Source organism: Rhamphochromis longiceps, linkage group LG6, assembly GCF_057381845.1.
Source record: "Rhamphochromis longiceps isolate RC_006_pf linkage group LG6, R_longiceps_female_GT1.1, whole genome shotgun sequence".
Lineage (NCBI taxonomy): Eukaryota > Metazoa > Chordata > Actinopteri > Cichliformes > Cichlidae > Rhamphochromis > Rhamphochromis longiceps.
This window is the reverse complement of record NC_140562.1, coordinates 9,118,772-9,141,066: the sequence shown is the minus strand read 5'-3', so window position 1 is coordinate 9,141,066 and position 22,295 is coordinate 9,118,772. Positions and strand designations below refer to the sequence as shown.

The following is a 22,295-nucleotide window of genomic DNA, read 5'->3' as shown; positions in this document are numbered from 1 at the left end:
GGTGTCTCCCTGTAGTTTTATGAGCTTCCAATCATTAAGCCAAAAATCCTGACAGACTCTCTGCCTCTGCAGGTGTTTTACTCTGCTCTAAATTCACATTTCAAAAGAGAATGTAACTGATCAAATACACACGAGCATTGTGGGCAATTAAGAGAACCACAAAATCACATTTAAAGCAAATCTGAGCAGCTAAAGATATATTTCTACACTTGTATAGAAATATAATGCATTTCTCTACTATAAATGCAAATGTGTCAGCACAAAAATTTATGTTTACAGAAAATTCTGGTTGCAAAAATGGCGACGTGTGTAAACACTCTTATATTTATACAGAACAAATTAGCTGCATGTTACTATTACTTTTCACTTAACATTTATAATTAATTATTTTCTGTTGGAGGCTTGACTAGTTTTACTTTTTGTTGTTGTTGTTTTGTTGTTCTGTGCACAGAATGGGCAGATATTACTGGGTGTGTGGTTCTGATCTCATCTCAGGCTGATGGAGAGGTGGAAGCTGAAATCAAAATATCAAGTTTTGTAATTTTAAACATGTATGACATAAACCATAAAAGCTCCATATAATCCAATTAAAAACAACAACAACCTCTGATCAGTGGTTTCTCATATCAATAATAATCCTGTGATTGTCCTCTTATGATTAAATGATGATTGATTTAGATGATGTCAGCAGCAGAAATACATTTTTACCAACATAGCACCTTCTGAGCTGAGGACACTGGCTACAGCTGAGCTGTTGCCATGGTATTACACCTCCATTTAAAACAATATATATATATAGGAGGGAAAAGGAGGGACGAGTCAGCTCCACAGAGAGACAGAACAATATCAGAACATCCTGTGAACATGAAGTGTGTGCCAATTCAAAACTTCCCATCTCCAAAATGACACCTTTTCAGCAACTAAGCAAACACGCTGAATCTCAGGTGAAAGTGCTTCACAAAGTGTTACGCCGTGAGAATTTATTCCTTAAACTGTGAAAATCTGATAAATGTAAGGTGTATGATGTTCATTTTAACATCACACAGGGATGCCTGCAGTTCTGCTGTGATATATCTGTAGCACAAACTGCTTTGCTTTAATGCATTTGTTTCCATATGTATAGGAATGCCCTCGGTCTCATCAAACAACTCGATATTTCTTGTTCTTGATTCATTTGGGGTTTTTTCTTCTCGCGTCACTATTACCCAGTCATTTCAAGACATAAAGCAGTAAAATCTCTGTTTTTATGTAATTTCCTTTATTGTGCAGTATTGTCCTTAAAGAAAGAAAAAAACCTTCATCTTTTGCAATTTTAGAAAAATAGCAGGATTGAACCACCTGATTTATTTAGGTCCAAATGAAGAGCAACATTTAAAAACAAAAACAAATCAAAAAACAGTAGAATATTAAAAAAATATGTTGATGCTCATCTTTACTGCTGCATTTAACACATACAGAAATGTAAATATATACAGTCCACTCTGACATAATAAAGAAACCATTTGTACATGACCTGAAGCCATGTTCAGCAATTCTACCCTGTCCCGTCTTGTTACTGTGATGACCCCTCCCCACTCTGTTTGTTCGTGTTTCTGTGTGGGAGGAGGGCAGAGTAGCAGAGGTGGGTCCATAGGGGAGCCACACCTGGCACCGCTCCAGTGACTGCTTTATCAGAGGGCCGGGTTTGCACAATCCATCTCTCTTCTCCATTTGTTGGGTTTATGGCTTGCATGCATTTCCACTCATCCTTGCACTCTTTACACTGCTGATACAGATAATCTACATTTTATTCACAGTAAGGTCAATTTGATTAAAGGAATCGTATTTATTTCAATTTCCTTCTTTGTGTCGACTGTGAGCTGGCATACGTGCTGGGAATAGATGTTTCTGCAACAAACTAATATCGGCAACTGTGTCCATCCATGCCTTTAACTTTCTATCTTTTTTTTTTCTTTTTCCTTGTTTGCCATTTATGAGCATGAAAAGAATAATAAAAGAAAGAAAGGAAAATCTTTATATTTATATGGATATTTACAGGATACCTTTGTTCTGAACAAGGAATTTAATAATCCCAAACATGAAAAACAATAATATTTGAGCTATAAATGTGAATATATTATTAACTTGTATTTTTTTCACATTTATAGTTTGACAATAACTGAAAAACAAAGCAGGGCAAAACAGAGCACACGAGGGCAGGCGGGCAATGGCAAGTGACAAGCAGATGACATTCCAGGAGTTTTTGTTTGTTTCTTTGTGCCATACCATGACCTTCCATTACTTTGTAAGATTAGAAAATCAATAATCCAATTTGTTTGAGTTGTATAATCCCTTACAGTGAACATCAAGTCTGCAATCAGTTTTGTAAAAGCTATATTATTTGTTTTGAGGCGACGCAAAGCACTCCCTTTGCACTTGATGCCTCGGTGTAATCGATTACAAAGAAGGTTTAAAAATGGATTTTCACGCTGCGCTGTACTGAACAAGACAACAGGCTGCCAAAAATGAAATATCTGAAGATGAAAATATAACCAATAGGATTTGGAGTTAAAGAGTAACTAAATCCCAACCGCTGCTTTTCTGTCCCCTCTGGCTAACAGTTTAATCTGCTTCACCTCGCGATCACACCCTACAGCAGAGTAAGACACACAAGTAAGATCCGGTCAGGAGGAACACCAGCATGCTTCTTTAAGAAGAACCTGTTCAAATCCTATAAATAGGGTCTGCTAGTTTTCCCCTTTTTTAAAGTGTGTGTGCAGATATGTGCCTGAAATCTCCAGCTTCCCATCATTTTCCTGCGAGACGTGCAGACGATTCAGTTACTACTCTTTCGTTTTCTTTGTGCATCTCTGTCTCCGGGACGGGAATGAATAAGGTCAAAGGTGAGCTGTGCTTGAACCCCATGGTTGTGCCACTTACAGTATCCCTGGGAATGCGCCAATTAAGCTCCAGTCCCACAGCTAGCTTAACCCCCACCCCACCCTAACAGTATTCAAGGTATTTGTGAGTGTGTGCAAGTAGTAAACACAAAGGCGATACTGGCACAGTTTAGAGGAAGCTTTCAGTGTGTGTGTGTGTGTGTGTGTGTGTGTGTGTGTGTGTGTGTGTGTGTGTGTGTGTGTGTGTGTGTGTGTGTGTGTGTGTGTGGGGCCCTGCTCAGCTCTCGGCTTGTTTACATGCACATAATCAGCTCAGCATACCTGAGCCTGAGCAGCCTGCTTTCGTAAACGTGACAACTGAGAAAATGCAGGTTTCTTTGAGATTAAGAGATACACGGTTTCCAAGCTACCGCAGATGTGATTTCTCTGTAATGTACATCTATGCTGTTTAACGTGAGCTTGTATATCTTTGCATATCTTAGTGTATGCCCCTCAGCACCCTGCATAATTATGTTTATATGTTTGGTTTTGTGGACAAGATTACAGCGAACCACTGACCAAAAAACAGGAAAAAAACATGGAAGCTACCGGCAACTATTGCAATCATCAGACTTCAGCTTCACTTGCTCTGAATCACGTAGCAGCGCCTTCTTTCTTAAACAGACCTTTAACATTTCTGACATTTTGATCGCAGGCTGAGAAAGTTTTCTGCGCCCACAGGACTCAAATCAGTAAATATATAACTCTAAATTGAGAGCTGGCTGACTTCAGCTTTAAACAGAAAGTCTGGGAAACACAAAGGAGGGTGAGGGCCCTTTGAGGGAAAAGAATTCATGAGACAGCATTTTGTTTGAGTTTTTTTTCCTCTTCAAGTCACAAAGATTAACTTTTGCTAGGCGTTTGTGTTTTTACGTGAGGGAGGCTTCACTGCTGCCTCATGTGCCACCTTTACTTGGGAGACAATGTATATATGTGTGTATGTCTGCGCACGAGTGTAACGCATGATTGAAAATGACATGCCCGAAATATTCCAAAAATGCTCTAAGTTGGTGGGGGATGGGTCACATGACACCAGAACGCCATGTTGACCTTGTTTTTTCTGAGAGTGCATGTGAGAGAGTGAGCCGGGCAGCCTTCCTTCGCTTTAGTCACGTGATATTTATGAGAACATGTAACAATTGGGTTTTGCTGATGTAAAAACTAATTTTGTAATTCCTATAAGTACTGTGAGTGTTGTGCATGGGGGAAGAGGCACAGATGATAGAATACCTGAATGCAAACACACCACCTGTGTTTATGGCATCCTGAGTTTCAGAATGTGAATGAAAGCAGTCATCACACAGACAATGCTGTGCAACCACAAATATACTTCATAAATTTACATATGCACTGGGGTTCACCAGTTTGGATGACAGACTGGGGAACCAGCATATGATTGAGCGCTGGAAAATGTGTACACTGTGATTGTTTAACGCTTCTTCCACTAAAGCAGGGGTGTCAAACTCCAGGCCTCGAGGGCCGGTGGCCTGCAGGTTTTAGATATCACCCTGGGTCAACAGACCTGAATCAAATGATTAGTTCATTACCAGGCCTCTGGAGAACTTCAAGACATGTTGAGGAGGTAATTTAGCCATTTAAATCAGCTGTGATTGATCAAGGACACATCTAAAGGCTGCAGGACACCGGCCCTCGAGGCCTGGAGTTCAACACCTGTACACTCAAGGCAGGTCTGAAGGAAAAAGGTGGTCAAACCTAGTGCTAGTAAAGCATACCTAATAAAATGGCATCTAATTCTTTGTGGCATAGATTCAACAAGGTGCCGGAAAGATTCCTCAGATGTTTTGGTCCACCTTGACTTGACAGCATGACACAGATCTGCAGATCTATTGGTTGCTCATCCGTGATGCAAATATCCAATATTACCAGATCCCAAAGGGGCTCTACTGTAGTTCTGATCATTCAAGTAACTGGTTTTAGATTATGTGAGCTATGTGACATGGTGCTTTATTATTATAAGCAGACATCAGGACATAAAGGGACAGACATGGTGAGAAATACATTCATGTAGACTGTGGCCTTTAAATGATGCCCAGCTGGTAGTAATACATGTGAATAAAAAAATCAACATACATAAGAGATAAAGACAATGGCTCTGCTGTAACTTGGGCTATATTTATATGCAAAGTGATCACTCAGGGAAAAAGCAACAGAAGATGCTGCGCTGCTCTCTGGAACTCTCTGAGGCCTTGCTAATCACTCACCAAATAAGCACAGCAAAGAGGGAGGGCTGTTCTTGTGTCTGTAGTTTTTCTACTCTCCTTTTTTTTGATGGATTCATTTGGGAAAAAGAGATTGTGCCGAAGGGATATAAACAATAGCTAAATCTTCTAACAAAATTTGAAGAGGCGAATATTTGAATATTCTACAACTAAAAGCATCTAAGATGACAGAAGAAAAATCTCATAAAGGTTCAAGTAAAGGTCAAAAGACCTGGCATGTTGGATTTTATGAAAAAGAGGAATGACTGCATACACCATAATATTATTTTTATATTTTAATACAGATGTGCAGATCCACATTCAAGTCAGCATGAAGACACATCTGCAGGGTGGTGCTGATCTGTGACATCAGCTGTGTGATTCAGTCCGAGCCCTGTTTCTGCTGCTCGTGCTCTCACCGTGAATGCAGTCGTAGCAGATGCATTTAAGTCACTATTTTTTTGCACTGTATTTAGCCGTTTACCAGCTCTTCTAGCATCAGACCATTAGAGAGCAGTGAGAGCCTCATTACCAGAGAAACCATCAAGCTCAGCTGGTCCAGGCTGCCAGTTTTTGTCCTTCTCCAGCTCTGTTTAGTGACATCTGGCCTGTATAAATTAAAGGCTATTGTATGAATTAATCATATTGTTTTGTATTCTAAATGCTTTCTGCAGCAGCGTCACTTCTGTAGGCAATAAATGTTTTAAAGTCAGATCAATGGGGAGATGCTGTGTCGCTCATTGTCATGTCAGTATATATTTATTGAAGGTCCACAGTGTCTCTCACGCTGAATAACACTAAGCTAAATTGAGAGCTGAGCTCCTGCTGTATGTACATGTCTATTGTTTTTTTTAAAAACAGAAATATATAAAAGCTCTCCAGAGCACAAGATGAAAATGACTTTAGTCCTTCCAAACAACATTGTCACTGATAAAAAAGATTTATTTTATTTTTCTCTCAATAAATATCCATTTTGTTGTTTTGTTTATTTCATTTTATTAAAGTTCCCATTTTTTCCCCTCACAGTTTCATCACGTGTGTGTTACTTGGTACGTCAGCTGCCAAAGACTCGGTAGGACAGACTGCCATTTGCGTTGCTAACTATGGTCGGTGCGTTTGTATACAGTTGTATTTGCAAATGCTGATTTGTTTGTTTTGCATGTTTACCTTGGAAAAGGGTGATGTCTTTGACTAGTCCCGGCCCAAACAAGCCTTCCAAGATGCTTTCAAAGCCTGTGAAAGACAGACAAGATGTGACGTTAATGCCAGCTGACACAGTTCCCATCGAAACAACTAATGGCAGCGACCAAAAATACAGCTGCGTGGAATAAAACAATCGTTCTTTTAAGGAGGAAATGTGATGACAACGTGCTTTTCTCCTGGGATAGATTTCTGCTGATGCACAAAAGAAAGAAAAAGCGATATAATAATAAATGTGGGGGAAAAAAACTATTTAAATGAAAATGTAAAGATTTAGCAATATATTATTTTATGTGTGCACACAAATATGAAAATATATTTGTATACGCACACACACAGAATGATGTTAGAGCACAAAAACAAAGGCCTTTCGGTCACACAAAGAGTTAAATATCTACAAAGATAAGGCTCAGTGAGCACTTATTACATATACACACACAATAAAAAGAAAAGACACACACACTCAAACACACACACTTTCTTTCTAGCTCTTAAAGCAAATGAGCGATTTACCTCTAATACACCAAGCTAATGTCACTCACTTTTTATTAACTGTAAATACCCCCGATGTGGTGTTGCCAAGCAACAGCACACAAAAAAACCCATAAATACGTATTGTAATTTTCAACCTGACCACCCCCCACCACCACCTCCACCTTTCTTCTCTCTTTCCTCCCCCCAACCCATCCTCCACTAAATGGAAACAGAGGCAGACGGAGAGAAACGGAGACAAAGACATATGTGTGTTTAAATGTGTGTGCATTTTGAGCAGGGGATGGAAGGGTTGGAGGGGTGCGTGCAGGACGCTGCATGCACTCACACACGAACACAGTTCAAGTGTGGGCACTTCGCTCGGTGCTGAAGATGACAGTGTGAGGCCATGCTTCTTTACTCGCAGGAATAGCAGAGACTGAAAAACCAGAGCCTGCATGGAAATGTATTTCTGTTATAAAATCATTACAGTCAGCAGCAACACTTCAGCTCCCACAGCACCAACACTATAAGCAACCAATATAGGAAAGAGGTCAAAGATTCAAGGATTGCAGCTGCATTTTATAGGTTTCAATCCAATGTGGAAGAAACGCAGTTGGAATGGATCTGGTTTGATTTTGCTCTTATTTTTGTTTTGCCGTAATTAATACACGACACGAGACAGCTGGTTTTCAACTTCTAGACTATCTGAGCACACTGGTTTCAAACTGTGACCGCAACAATAGCGGTCAGCTTTAATCTGACGGTGTATCTATCAAACACTGTATTTATTTCCAGATGCTTTTCAAGTCCCTTTTTTTTTTCATTTTCACCATGAAAATTTGACTTTATACGCTTGGTTTTAAAACAATGAGCACATTACTGATTATGCGCTTAGACGTGCAGGAACACTGAAAAAAGTATGTGAAATGGTGTGTGTTTGTGAAAGAGATACAGAAAGAAATCCCTCATTATCTGTCCCTTACTCTCCAGGCTTGTGTTGGCCTACAGCCAGATACAAATGAACTTGTGCGTATGTTTTAATTTCCAGAAACATCTGCCATGTGGTGACACAACAACACATACAGAAATATTACTCAGGACGTTTGTCTGGCAAAATCCAGCTCAGGTTGAGTTTAAAATTAAATAACATGATAACTACTGCAACAACTCCAGCATCATCTATTTAACAGGTCCTCCCTTATCGATAAATACACAGCTACTTTATATAATCTATATAGATTACAGCACTAGATTAGAAACAATTCAAGTAGCATCAAACCAAATGTGTTAAATTTTTAAGTTAATATTTTTAATGAAGTTAGTATTTTATAGTTGCTATTCACATGGATGGTATTGATTAAACCTATTGTGATGGGCACTTTTTTATATTTTGCAAAACATGTTGTATGAAAACACATCCACCTACCCAGCTTACCATACACCCGCACATCACAGTTCCCTTAAACCTGCACATGCAAAATTCATGCAACCAACAAAGACGGCTTTGATAACAAAAAAACAGAAGCTTCAAAGAATTTTCAAAAGCTTCAATTTTTTCTCCTTCCTCTCCAGCTGGCAATGTGTGCAGAAACACAGCTCTCCTTTCAAGCTGGGGGGATATAATTAGGGTTGCAGCGCTGCATGAGAAATCAGCGCTGAAAGTCAAAATTACTGAGCTGCTGCTCTATTTGGCCCATAAGATGGTGAGTGTTTAAAAGGTACAGTCAGCTGCAAACGCTTCTCTGACAGAAGCCCGGGTAGAGTAGAAGATGACTCCCCCGAAGGCCAAAGCCATGATTGGACACATGAGATTGGGGATGCGATTGGGCAAAATGAGATTAGGGGCTGTGATTGGCTAGATGAGATAACGGTGACAAAGTCTCTTGAGCCACTGGCAAAAAGCTCCAGAAATGTAGGTCAGTTAGTGAACACACACACTGCTGGTCCAAAAGCAGTCACACATGACTTAGTAGAAAGAGACCACACACACAGACACACACACACACACTATGGCATCCGGGACTGTGTCATTGTGTTATGCAAAAATACATGTGAATATAAACTCTCTTCCTCTTTCTCTCGCACACAAATCTTTAAAATCTCCACTGTGCCACTTCATTTCACTTCACTGTACAGCAGCACAGCTGAGAGGAGCATGACCAAAACTGAGGCACATACACAAAAATGCACACATGCACAGAATCAGCAGACATCAAGCTGAACGGTGTGCATTTCGGTGCACATGACGAGCAATTGTGGCAAATATGTGAACAAATGACCGATGCAGTGAATCACGGTGAAGCTGCTGCACATGCAGGGTATAACACACACAGCACTTTAACGATAAAGAAGAAGTGGATGATGTAGACATACATGCTCAGCAACTTTACACTAGGAGCCATTATTTTTTTAATTAAAGCTTTGGCATTTTATGGTATGTTTACGAGTTAATGAAAGCGGACAGAAAATATGATAACCCCACACTCTATATAATAGATGGATGTAGCCACATAATGCCTGCCACCATTTTGGAATCTTGGAGCTAAAAGCTGCCATATTTAGACTAGAAGATGCTAATCAACTAATGCTAGCAAGCTTCGTTAGCTGCAAGTTATTATGAAGGCTGGAAACTCTGCAGAGACCAAAGCTTTTGTTCGTAACAGACAGACTTCCTCAAGGCTGAAAGGAGGCTCACTTTGGGTTATTAGATGAACTGCAGTTTTGGCATTCATTCACTGATGTTTCTGCTTGGCGTTAACCAGATTTGGACCTTTTTTAAAAAAAAAATTGTGTGGATATATCTCTTAGGAAAACACCATCAACATCAGATTGGTAAAAGTCTGCCTCTCGGTGCTCTCACAGCGCTGCTTTGTATTTGTCAAGAGCAATGAAGCAATGAAGCAACTAAAAAATTCACTCAGGGTGTGCTTGTCAAATCAAAGCACACCCAAACGTGTAAAGAAACAACATCTCTCAAATTTCCAACAGCCAAAAGGAAAAAAAATGAACATGACCCTGAAGGAAGTAGTGCAATCAATCTGAGCAGGAAGCAGAGAGGGGAGCAAACAGGGATTGGGTTAAGCAGCACAGAGGAACCAACGCTTGACTTTCTTGTGACCACTGGATGCACACTATATATAGTTCTGTATGAACATTAATAATTCATTGTGACCAAAGCCTTTAGAATAAGGCCCCTTGCCTGGTCCTGATCAAATCAATACCTAATTAACCCTAACAGCAGTAAGGAGTGCAGGTATGTGGTCTCCTAGAACTGTTTATAGCTGAAAGCCTGGCTGTAATAGAGAGGGTTAGGGAGGAGGAGAGATGGATATGGTTGAATAAAAAAAGGAAACATGAATAATATCACACAGTTTCAGACAATCTTTCCAGGAGACATTAATTGTGGTGTTGTAGGGTTGACATTTACAAAAGTTACAAAAAAACGGTCCTGGTAGAAATCCTTAATCCAAGTCGAATAAATCCAGGGTCATGAAAATGAGACAATACATGGGAGTGCAAACTGGAGGGAATAACTGAGCATCATTTACTCCTCCTAACACTCTAATAAGCTAGGGTTTCAATTTCTTTACAGTTTTTTTTATCCCTGCAAGGTCATTACATCCAAACCTTAACCCTATAAAATCAGAATATGTCCTTTTCCCCCTTAAATCTTAGCAAGAACAAGAACAAGGAAAACAATCTTTCTAACTGACACATATTTTAAACCATTTCAGTTGTTTTGACTTGGACCTTCAGTATTTATTAACCCTTTAAAACCTGCAACATGAAATAACTGCCAGAAATCTTTAATTATTTGATAATGGAGTGTTTGTTGAACCTTTAAGCAAAATATATAAAAGATATATTATTTTTAATCTGCATATATGAGTTTTAATTTGTATCACATTTACAATTTAGTCATTAAAAATCTATCATGCAATTTATATCGTTTTTTGAGGGTAAAAGAGAAGTCTCAAAAACTCATAAAAACGCATGTATTAAATATGCTTGGCTTTAATTTTTGGCCTCTAAATACATATCCAACACTCTTTGATGATAACCTGTTGACACCTGTAAAATAAACGTACAGAAGTCAATCTGTGAGAATTATTCTGACGAGGCCGTCTTCAGTCACGCTGATCCTGTTCTCTGGAACAAGCTGCTTGATGATTCAAAGTCCATGACAACTGTTACTCTCAAAAACTTCCATATTCTCACACACCTGTAGCTAATCGCTGTGTGTGTGTGTGTGTGTGTGTGTGTGTGTGCGTGCGTGCGTGTGTGTGTGTGTGTGCGTGTGTGTGCGTGTGTGTGCGTCGCTGTATGCAGACACGTACTGCATTTCTTTGTGGCTTTTATTGCCGTGTAACATGTTTGACGTATTCTGCTTTATTAATTCAGATTTTACTTTTCACTCACGCCTATTTTTATGTTGCCTCATATTTGTTTCTTTTTCTGTTTATGCCTATATTTTCAATTTTTTTCACTGTAAATCAGTCTTACTTTACAGATAATAAAAGGTGATATATAAATACAATTTCTATTCCACATATAGCTGATGGAAATGCAAAGTGTTATTAAAAACAACATGAAGTGTGGCTAACCCAGTACTCTCTGAGACGCACCAAACACCGGGCACTTTTCTCTATTTGTTATAAGCAGCCAGCATTATTTCAGACCTCTAAGGCAAGAAACAGAAGTGACTACCATTAGTAGTAAAAGAAAATCCTGAATTACTTTAAATATCATGAGGTGGTAAATACATTACAGAAGGTTACCTATGAAATCAGGGCCCACAGTGGCCATTACAGCCACAAACTGTCAGTTTAAAGTGTTGTTCAAGGTCCTAAGAAGCAAGTTTAAGTAAAGCAGTAACTACTACACAGAGCTGTTACAATCATCTTTTTTAGTTCAGCAAAACCTGAGTATTAGTTAGTGGACAAGACAGCTAGCCAGAACGCAACTGTCCACATTGGGCGGATGGTGATTGGCATGCCTATTTAAGTTAGATATTATTATTTTGTTAAAAAATAAAGTTGCAATAATGATTACAAAAATGTCTTGAAAAAATGAAGAAAAAAAGCTTTGTCTGATCAGCGCAGTGCAGCAGAGCTCTGGTGTTTATGATCTCTGCCCTCTTGAATATAGCTGTTCTAAATAGCAGCAGCAATTTAAACAGAGACTGGTGTTTAACGGTAAAAATAACATCATTCTCTGTGACATTATTCTCTGTCATTCTTTGCACTTTGACCCTGATTAAAACATATCATCTGCCAGCGATAATGTGAGGACGCACGGATTTGGAATGACACAGGAGCATCACATTATAAGTTAACGAGCAGAACCTCTGAATTTACTGCAAGAATAACCTGTTGTTCCAGATTTCTCACCTATCTCACATAGGTGAGAAATCTGGAACAACAGGTGGCCATTTTTCACACACCACCCCAAAAGATTCAAAACATCAAATCCGAGATTTTAGACATTTATTATTTCAGTTTTCAGTTGATTTTACACATTTGCTTTCTGTTTCAGATTAGAAGCACTAGGATAAGTTCACTAGCCAGTCTAAAATAAAAAGGTCTAATTCTAAAAGCACTAATTCTACACTTACATTTATCAGGTAGTAACAACCACAGCTTGAAAGGGATTTGTTCTTGTTCTATTCTATACTGAACGCACAGTTTTCTAACATACTACAGCTTGATAAGCCAAAACAAAATAAAGAGAGACTGAAAAATAAAACAAAACAAAAATTAGCAATAAAAAAAGAAGAGTGTAGTTGCTGCTGTGCAGTCAAATATACCATAAAAGTATTTTATTTTGAAATTAAACTGGTGGCCACAAGAATAATTAAAATATATAGGAGCTATTAGGATGTAGCTGTAAGTAATTAGTATGAAAACTTTCCTGCGTTTTGCTACTGTTGGTGTTTTTCTTTGTGCGCTCATATAAAATGTACAGTTTTGGCCTTGGTAGCTATTGAAATTTAAAAGAAAATAAAAGCTTTTCTGTCTTTTGTTTTTTAATATGAGCTTCACAGCAATGTCACCCCTAGGATCAGCTATCTACTTTGACTGGATGATGCCTGAATGACTGCTCCAAAGAAATACATTTCTGTTTGACCTTGCCACAGAGTCTAAATGAAGACTGAGCATCTGATTTCAAGGCTGCAGATGACACACAAGTAAGAAAGGATGCTTTAATGAGGCACTATATTATAGTTTTCCTCTCTAACAAAAAGAAAAAATTTGGATTAATATCACTGTCACCAGCACGGCTGTGCAGCTGCTTTAGCATGCTCAGACTGTTTAGTGTGTTTGATTACATATGTAGAGGATGACGTTTTGTAAATTGAAAGCAAACCTGAGGATGTAGAAATGTTAATGTAGGATTAGTGGTAGTTAGAACCAGGTCAGCTGACTTTCAACTGTTCACTTACTGAAGGGGCTTCACTGTATATGCTCAGTCTTACGAAAATAGTCTTACTTTTTTGTATTTTAGGATTTAAATACCATTAGTATGCAAATTTTGCAATATCTGGTTTTTTAAAAAAAAGAGTCAGTGAGCATGGCAAAATCTTTTACAAATATGGTGTCAAAGGGAGAAGAAAATATAAGATCAACGAGTCATAAGAATGTGAAGATTTTTAAAAGAAATCATTTTAGATCATAAACTCATGGTTTTAAAAAAAAGACCAGCGCTGGATTGCTGTTCACAAATTAAACATTCTTGCAAAGTGAGAAGTCTTTTGAAACATGGAAAATCTAATGACAAAAAGAACTGTGAGACAAAATATCACAGCAGAGGGGAAAAAAACATGAAATCCTTTCTTCTCTGCAGGAGAACTAATTTCAGCGGAACAATTGAAGCGTTTAGTGCTTCTCTGTGCGAGAACAAATAGAAATATAAAAGCGTGTTTACTAAGAGTCACAACCACCGCCGGCACGTTGTATGTATATGCATATACATGCAGCGTGTGCATGCATGTTTGCGCATGTGTGGGTGTGTGTGCAGGAGACTGAAGACGAGTATGAATAAAGCAAATATGAGCAACGACTGGCCAAAGGCGTGGTCAAACAGAGTGTCAAACAAACTGTTAGAGAAAACAAGGAAGAACGCAGCCTAAACATAGTGTGCCGATTCAATCTGACGGCTTCTCAGCAAACTAAATCCCTAATCTCATCTCATCTCATTTCTCTGAAGTATCCGGTGATGAGCTGAAAGGAGGCTGATGTGCGCTGGCAGCTATTTTTGTGACTAACACACCAGAACTACTGCACACACGTACACACGCTTGTTAACGCAGCAGGAACGCTACAAAAGCAACTTAAGTCCGCTGGTGTCTCATAAGAAGGTGACTCAACACAACAATGCACTGTACCACAACATGAACCATACTTTGGCTTCGGTGCTTTGACTGTATCCTCTGAATGTGCCCACAGCTTTGGGAAAGAAAGGAGAACAAAAACTAGGTCGAGCTCTCGGATTGGTTGACAAATCACCCCCTGCCGCAAAACAACAAACGACCGAACAAGAGCAGTGAAATTAGTCTCCTCCCCTAATGCACAGACAAATATGCCGAGTGCATATGCACAGCTGACTCTGAACATGCAAACGATTGGTCAAGGCAAATTTGGCTCCCTGTCTCCCCACAATGCAGTGGGGCAGGCTTGGGCTCAGATGGGTGTGGTGAGGCTGCTCCAAATCTGTGCTCCCTTTTTTGTTCTCTTTGCTCATTTCTGCCGCTGAGCGAACGTCTCAGTGGGAGGAAAGAAAAATTCCAATTACTTCTCTAACTATCTAATTATTTCATTATGTGGTGGTGAGCAGGAAGGAGGATGAAGATGTCTCTCTGTGTTTCCTTTCATCTTCAGCTGATGACACCTGAAACTATTACCTCTGTGCCCAGTCCCTCTGCTATGGTTTCTAGTCACGCTGTCAAGTATTTATAGCCACTTTTGTCATCTTCAGTTTTCTTGACCTCCAACACAAACATTCAACACTTCTTGAATTTTAGCTCTTCTGGCTTTGCATGTGTGCCCCGAGAGTGCGAAAAAAGTGAGAAGAAAGGGAAGTGCAGGCGTATGATGCCACATATGAAAGTGCTAACAAGAAGCTAATTGAAAACAATTAAAGAAGAAATGGGGAATTTATGGACTATGTAAGGCAGGGCCTCTTGGGGGCAAGCAGATAGTGGTGATTACTGATGTATTAAAGAATGGGACTGGTACTGTGTGTTTTCTTTTGTTTTCTGCCAATTACTTTGTCTGCTAACGTGATAAACTGTGGAGGGTGTGAAGGAGCAGAAGATGAGTGGACTCTGAGGAAAAACAGAGTCGACTGATGCCGAACAGGAAGGTGTGAGTTTTTAATATTTCTGATCATTTACATTTTAGAATTTGAACAATTAACACCACTATTATATATCTTAGATTTAACCCCTAGAGAAACATACTCTGTGAGCAAGAGCCTGGCAACAGTGGGAAAGAAATAGTCTTAACAGAAACCTCCAGCCATGGACTTTGCTCCAGAAGTCTTTTAGTTTATCTGTTTGCAACCGCTTTACATAGTGCCATCTTCTTTCTCAAAGAAAACATCTTACTAACAGCAGCCCTTCCAGCTCTTTGTACAGTCTTTTTGTAATTCGAATGTTATGAACTTTAGCTTTTAAATGCTAACTGAGGCCTGACTGTGAGATGCAGACTCATTGCACTGACCTTGGGGTGAATTTGAAGTGTCCATTTCTGGTGAGACCATCAGCTGATCATTTGATGAGCAGTAAGAGGATACTTAATTTTTCACAAGACTTTATAAAATCCTTCAAAGTTTTCTTTTCCACGTGATTGTAGTCAGTGCATTCACACTTGGCCAGTTTGACTCTATGGAAAACTACAGAATCAGATTGAATACCGTATTTCCCGGACTACAAAGCGCACCTGAATATTAGCCGCACAAGCTAAAATCAGGGGAAAATCCTGTTTTGTACATACATTAGCCGCACCTGACTAAAAGCCGCAGGTGTTTCAATGTTGACTTATCATATGTAAGAGAATATGCACAAAGGGAATTGTCAGGAAAGAGATGGCTGTTTGGAGACACACCCCTTTTATTAATATTTTGAAAAACAAGTTATGGGTACATATTTGCACATGTAGTACATAACAGTAACCTACAGCACACCAGAAAAATAGATTCGGACTACCTTTTAGGCTCAGGTGCAGTGACACGGCTTTAACAAGAAGAAAAGTCAGTCATTCACCATCTTTCTCTTCTTCCTGCGCTCTAAAACCACCAAAGTCCTCTTCTCCAATGTCGGAAACGAACAGGCTCAGGATGGCTTCGTCATCCACTCTCCGCTTCTCTCCTTCGTTGTCACTTTCAAAACCAAAGAAATCCTCGTTGTCAGTGTCAGAGTCGAACACCCTCAGAAGGGCCGTGGCGGTGTCCTCCTCTCCATCATGCAGCAGTCCAGCCCTTCAAAATCCGTTGGTGATCGTGGATGTTTTCGCACTTTTCCACGCTGTCAGAATCCACCGGTGGAGTTGAGCATAACTTGCTTTTCGCAAGTTTATCGCCGCTCGTCATCCACGCCTCCCGCTGAATGCGTAGCGCTACTTTGAAGTTTGTTTTTCGCGCTACTTCGTACGGCACTACGTTGCCTTGCGGACGGACATGTGACTAACATACCACTCTTGAACCCCGATCCTTCCGCCAGGCAACGTAGTGCCGTACAACAGCGGAACAAACAAAACAAATCGTCTTACGATATCACAAAAATCATGGAAAATCCATAGAAAAGCCGCACCTGACTAAAAGCCGCAGGGTTCAAAGCTTGTGCAAAAAGTAGCGGCTTATAGCCCGACAATTACGGTACATATACCTCATCTTCTTGTTAAATCAAATGCTGCCGTTTTTACTCACAAGCTCAAAATCAATTAGTTGTCCCTGGTACAAGATTGAAACCTAGTGGGAACACAGCCTTTCACAGTCTTTGACAACAAGGCTCTGGAACAGCTTACCACTCCAGCTCCATTTAGCAGACTCTCCTTTAACCTCCTAAGACCCGAACTCTTCCACGGCATGTATTTTTAATTTCTCTTTGATATTTGGGCTGATTGGGACCTGATGAATGTAAAAACAAAGAATCACCAGATTTTTTTTTACCCAATTTTTGTTTCTAAGAAAAATGAGATCCATATATGAGGATATTTATTTTAAATTGTGATAAAACAGAGGCAGTATAATGTCCTCGTAAGTGGATATCAGGCTCTTGTAGAGCAAAATTTAGTATTTTGGTCTAGACAACCCAAAATGTGATGTCCACATATGTGGACGCCAGGTCCTAGGAGGTTAAAAGAAACATTTTCAAACTTGTTTATGTATTTTTATTCTGTGAAGTCAGTGAAGTGCAGTCATTTAAAAATCTATTGCCATCTTAAACAAACTTCTCTTCACAACTTTTTGGATTTAGAGGCTCATATTTTTCATCACTGCTTTGTCTTCTTAATATGTTCTCATGTCCTTGCAATGTGAAGCACTTTGTGAAGAAAAAAACACCTCAAAGCACTAAATAAATAAATGTTATAGACGTGACTAGATGAAGTGTAAAATAGGTCAATGTCTCAGTTCGCTTCACCGTGGTCTCTGGTAATGCTGCTGCACAAGAACAACACACTGACACATGAACTGTGTCAATATACAGCCAAAAGCTTAAATAATGATGAAAACCTTCACCACATTCTGCTGGATCCTTCTTTCAGCTTTCTTTAAAGAAAGTCATTTAATTCCTATTAATTTCTGAAGTACTTTAAGACCTTTGATCGACTCTGCTGACACTACAAACGTGCAATCCTTCTCTCCTTCCCAATGAAAAGGACAAGAGTTTCTCATTTCTATGGCCAATACCATGTTCCTCTTCCTATAACTGTATCTTTCATTACAGTACAAGGTCGCATAAAAGAATAGGTGGGGGACTAACGGAAAATGAATGTCACAGAGTGGCTACAATAAAAAAATGAAAATAAATGAAATGCAGCTAGTTTTGTGATGCATGGAGAGATGGGTAACATTTTTCTTGCTTATCAACCTCTCTCAGAGCAATTATTTACAGCAGAAATGAAAATAATCTAAATTGTTAGCTTGCAGCTGGGTGGGGAAAAGAATGACGAAGAAACAAGAATGTTTCCAACTGTTACTGAGACAGAGACCTTGCCTTTAAAGGTCATCTCAAAGCCCCCAAACAAGTGCTCAAAATAATTTTCAAATGACAGCTATTAGTAATCAGCTGGAAACAGAAGAGAGCGACGGTGGTGGTGGTGGGATGTGACCTTTCCTCGGCTGCAGACAGGAGAGGTGGGGCTGGATGGTCTCGGGGGCTAGTCCCAGGTGAGATGAGTGGCACACCTGTAGCCTGGAGTAATCACTCCCTCTATATCAGTGATGTGCCGAGGCCCAGAAGGAAGGCAGGAACAGAAGCAAAGATCTCAGCAGAGGAAGACGCCGGCACGGAAAAGAAGACCGCAAAGCTAAATAAGACAGCTCAGTGAGTGTTTCGCATGCTGTGGAGGGTGTGAAGGAGCAGAAGATGAGTGGACTCAGGAAAAACAGAGTCGACTGATGCCAGACAGGAAGGTGTGACTTTTTAATATTTCTGATCATTTACATTTTAGAATTTGAACAATTAACACCACTATTATATATCTATGCAAAACTTTTCAGAGTGGTCTCACCGAGTACAAGGACACCAATGCTGACTGAATGGTTTGGTGAGTGTGAAGTTCAACTAGTTTCATATGATACGACCTTTACTGTCACCAGATCTGAATCCAACCTACTGGGAGATTTTGGGACCCCGTTAGTTCGCTCTTCACTCTCAACATACAAGGAGCAAATGAAAAAATCTGAATGGCATTTTTTGGAAGTTTGGTGTTTCTGGGATTTGATGATCTAAATGACATTTTCCCCTTCCAGGACAGCAAAGCATAACAGCTGAAAACAAAAAAAACAACAACAACAGCACAAATGAGCCATTCAACCAAATGAGAAACAGAGACTTGAAAAATCAATGCTAAGAGGCACTGAAGCTACTAAGGCTGCAAGTAGGGGCCCAATTCCTCCCAAAGACCCTTTATATTGGTCTATTTCTATATTCTATCACCTCTCTGAAATAGAGCAGGACCAGTATTTCTAAAGGTTAGTTTTTGCCCGGTATCTGCGGCCTTTTCTTTCTCCAATATGCGTGTATAAAAGTGTTTACGCAGGAATAAAAGACTAAGTGTTTCTTCGTATTTACATGTATAAAAGTGTACACTGTGAAGACCTACTTTTATAACTTCATTTTTAAGATCAACATTTTGTGATTTAAAAATTCCTCGACATTTGTTTGAGAGGGGCTGCTTGTTTAGGCTTTGGCCGACTGCTTGGATCAGTCTAGTTGTTTTCATTGGGTTGGGAAATTGCCCTCTGATGGACAAACCCTCCAATACTAGACGTAAATTGGCCGTTTCTTCGTTACTTTGTTCATTTTCATTTATGGGCCATAAGAAATGTATAAAACTAAAACCAGCCTATTTATGAGTCGAGCCCCATTTTGAAGATATAAGTTGGTATTCAGTAACTGTCTTGAGCTGGACTTTTTTTTCCATCGCAAAGAAAAAATACCCAACAAAAAACAAGAACTTGTACAAAGAAATAAAGTTGACTAATTATTTCCCCCCATGAGCTGGAGACCAGCCTCAACCAACAACAACAGAAAATAATTATACCTTTGGTAATTTGGCTTAATTGGTGACATTTACTGCTTGGTGTATAATTTTTTTATATGGGTCAGCGCAGTCCAGTGAACAGTGATGTAGAGAGGACCTATTAGCTAAAACCTTTTCAAGACAGGGACATTTCCTCTATTTTTATTTGATTTACTGTTTTTTAAAACCTGATTGGTCCAACCAAAGGACAACATACTTGCTTACTTTATAATTAATGCCAACCATGCAAGATTTAATTTCATCTTCTTTGTGATTTTTCTTCTTTTAACCTATTAAAAAAGATGCAAAGGGAATTTCCTTGCAAATGTGATTTGCAGAGATTTGATATGACGTGCTTTACATGTGTGTCAGTTTGTCTATAAATGAAAGGATGCGAGCAAGCAGCTGACAGCTCTGATAAAATGGTGCTTTATTATCACTATGTGGCCTTTAAAGAGCAGGAAAAATGATGTGTTCCTACTTTTCTTTTTGCACCATCCTGTTAATTGGCGAAGCACCAAGTTGCTGTCGCTATTCATGCTTACTGTTCATGCTTTGGATCAGGTTGGATTACCCTCAACTCAAATCTTTGGAACAAACAAAACTAAAATTTAATCTAAAACTAAGTATGAAAACAAATATCGCTGGTGCTTCTAACAAGCACATGTTTTAATGTCTTATACCATATAATGGTATGCATCACTTTCAAAGAGATATGCTGGCACTAATGCTCTGAGAGTAGGTCACAGAAGGGTTTTTAGCCTAAGAGCAGATGAGACGATGGTTTCAGGCAGCTTGGCAGACGGTCCGTAAGCTTTGTTTGAGAAGTGTTTGTTCTGGCACGTGGCAAAGTTTCAGCACTGAAAGCGGCACTGTGGGAAAGTTCTGTCGCTGTGGCACACGAGTCAACAATCACATGCTGTGCCTCCTCGTTAGCATCAAAGAGCTGTGAAACTGAGGTCTTTGTCTGCTTCATTATCTCCTTGTACGAAGCCTCTGAGCCCAATCTTCCACTGGTAATTACTATCAAGTTCTTTGCAAAGGGAGGTGGTGATTTGATGGGTTTTTTTCTTCCAGAGAGAAAAGCGTAATAGCTCAGCTGTGTAACAAAAAATAATAATAATTTTAAAAAAAAGAAACAGCACAAATGAGTTGTTCTACCAAATGAGAAACATCCGGCCTCAAATGGAAAGCAAACAAGGGTGACATCTAATCTTGTTAGCTGTGCTGTAGTTGGCCATGTGTGCTGCTGTGTCCTGCAGCATTCATAACTTCAGCCTCATTATGACATCTGTCACCAGCTTCTCACAGATGAGACACTTTTTGGGGCTAGCAGGACCAGCAGAACAAACATAATCACCTGCAGGTTCACTGGTCTGAGCTTCTCAGGAGTGCTTTTGTTCAAAGCTACCAGTAATGAAAGTGGAAACAGATAAATTAGAAGAGAAAGCACCAAAAACAAGCTTACTTAAATCTGGACAATCTTCTCATCTGTTCATTGTTGTGTCAAACTGAGCTGACTCTTAAGAGCATCATCTTTAGCTATGGCCCTGAGAGTTAACAGCAGTTTTTATCCTGAAATAGTCAGCAGTGAAGAAACAGAACCAAGAGCCCGTGCCCCATTTTTTTGCACTGGGAAGTCCTCCCCCAGGGTTGGCCTGGCAGCGGCAAGTTCCACTGTAAGATCCTGCCGTGTCTGAGGGGAAATATTTGTGAAGCTTGCCACTGTGAGCTGCTCACAGAGCACTGAAAAGGCAGGAGCTTTTTAGGCTACACCAACCCCATCTTTCTTAGCTTCCCACCCATCCTGTCAGATTTGCCTGCAACTTCACCCACTTTCTGGATCTAAAAGCAGTAGCCATGCTAGAGGTGCTGGACAAGGATAGAAATGTAAAGATGTTGTTGTTCCACGAATCTTAAATCTTAAAACTCCTCATAAAAACCATCATTTGGGGAGAAAAAAAAAGAAAATCAGATTTTTCTCGAAATTTAGTAAATGCCATCAATGTTTGAAAACATTCCCGAACCCAGAAATATTGAGTTTAGTGTTCCACAAGATTTTTCAGTACATGCATCACTCACCTTTTCTTCCTCATAAACATTCTTCTGAGGGAGCTGGAAAAGTTCATCTTTTTGAGTCTTCCCACTCAGATTTTCCTCTGAATTTCAAATTAGCAATGCAGACCAGAACATATTCTGGTCACAAGTCTTCCACGCTCACGCTATACGCCAGTAACTAATCCAATACCCAGAATGGACACAGGCAAATTCATTTTCACCACATGCTACAGTCCCAGGATATGTTGTCATGGATTTTTATGTTTCCAAAGTAACATAAAGTCTCCTCCACTGGTGAAAACAAAACAAACACAGAGCAGGTTTCTACAAAGCCAAATAAAAGGCAACATGTACCATGTCATATGAACAGGTTGCACTAAGCTCTAAAGCCTACACACCTGTTTCTCATTACACAACGATCCAGTGGTTTCAGAACCAGTAATAGACGGAAAGGGTCATTCTCCTTTAATGCTGGGCAGTGCACAGGTTAAACAACTGATCTCATTTTTCAGTAAATACTTTAAAAAATCAGAGAAAAAATTTGAGTTTCGTTTTAAAACATTCATGAAAACCTCATAATTTTAACCAATGTTCACTGTACTGTAACTGTGACACAGACTCACTCACGCGGAGATCTCTAATGAGATTCGGTGACTCACTGTACCATGGCAGGCAACAGA

The 22,295-nt window shown here is 39.5% G+C and overlaps 1 protein-coding gene across 1 annotated transcript in view; it reads right to left on the bottom strand.

Annotated features, from left to right (window-relative positions):
* lcor (ligand dependent nuclear receptor corepressor) overlaps positions 1-22,295 on the bottom strand; it is a 74,589-nt gene that overhangs the window by 24,740 nt on the left and 27,554 nt on the right. The window contains exon 2 of the mRNA XM_085409171.1: positions 6,305-6,370. Coding sequence (XP_085265297.1) covers positions 6,305-6,370 — 66 coding nt within the window. The remainder of the gene's footprint in view (positions 1-6,304; positions 6,371-22,295) is intronic.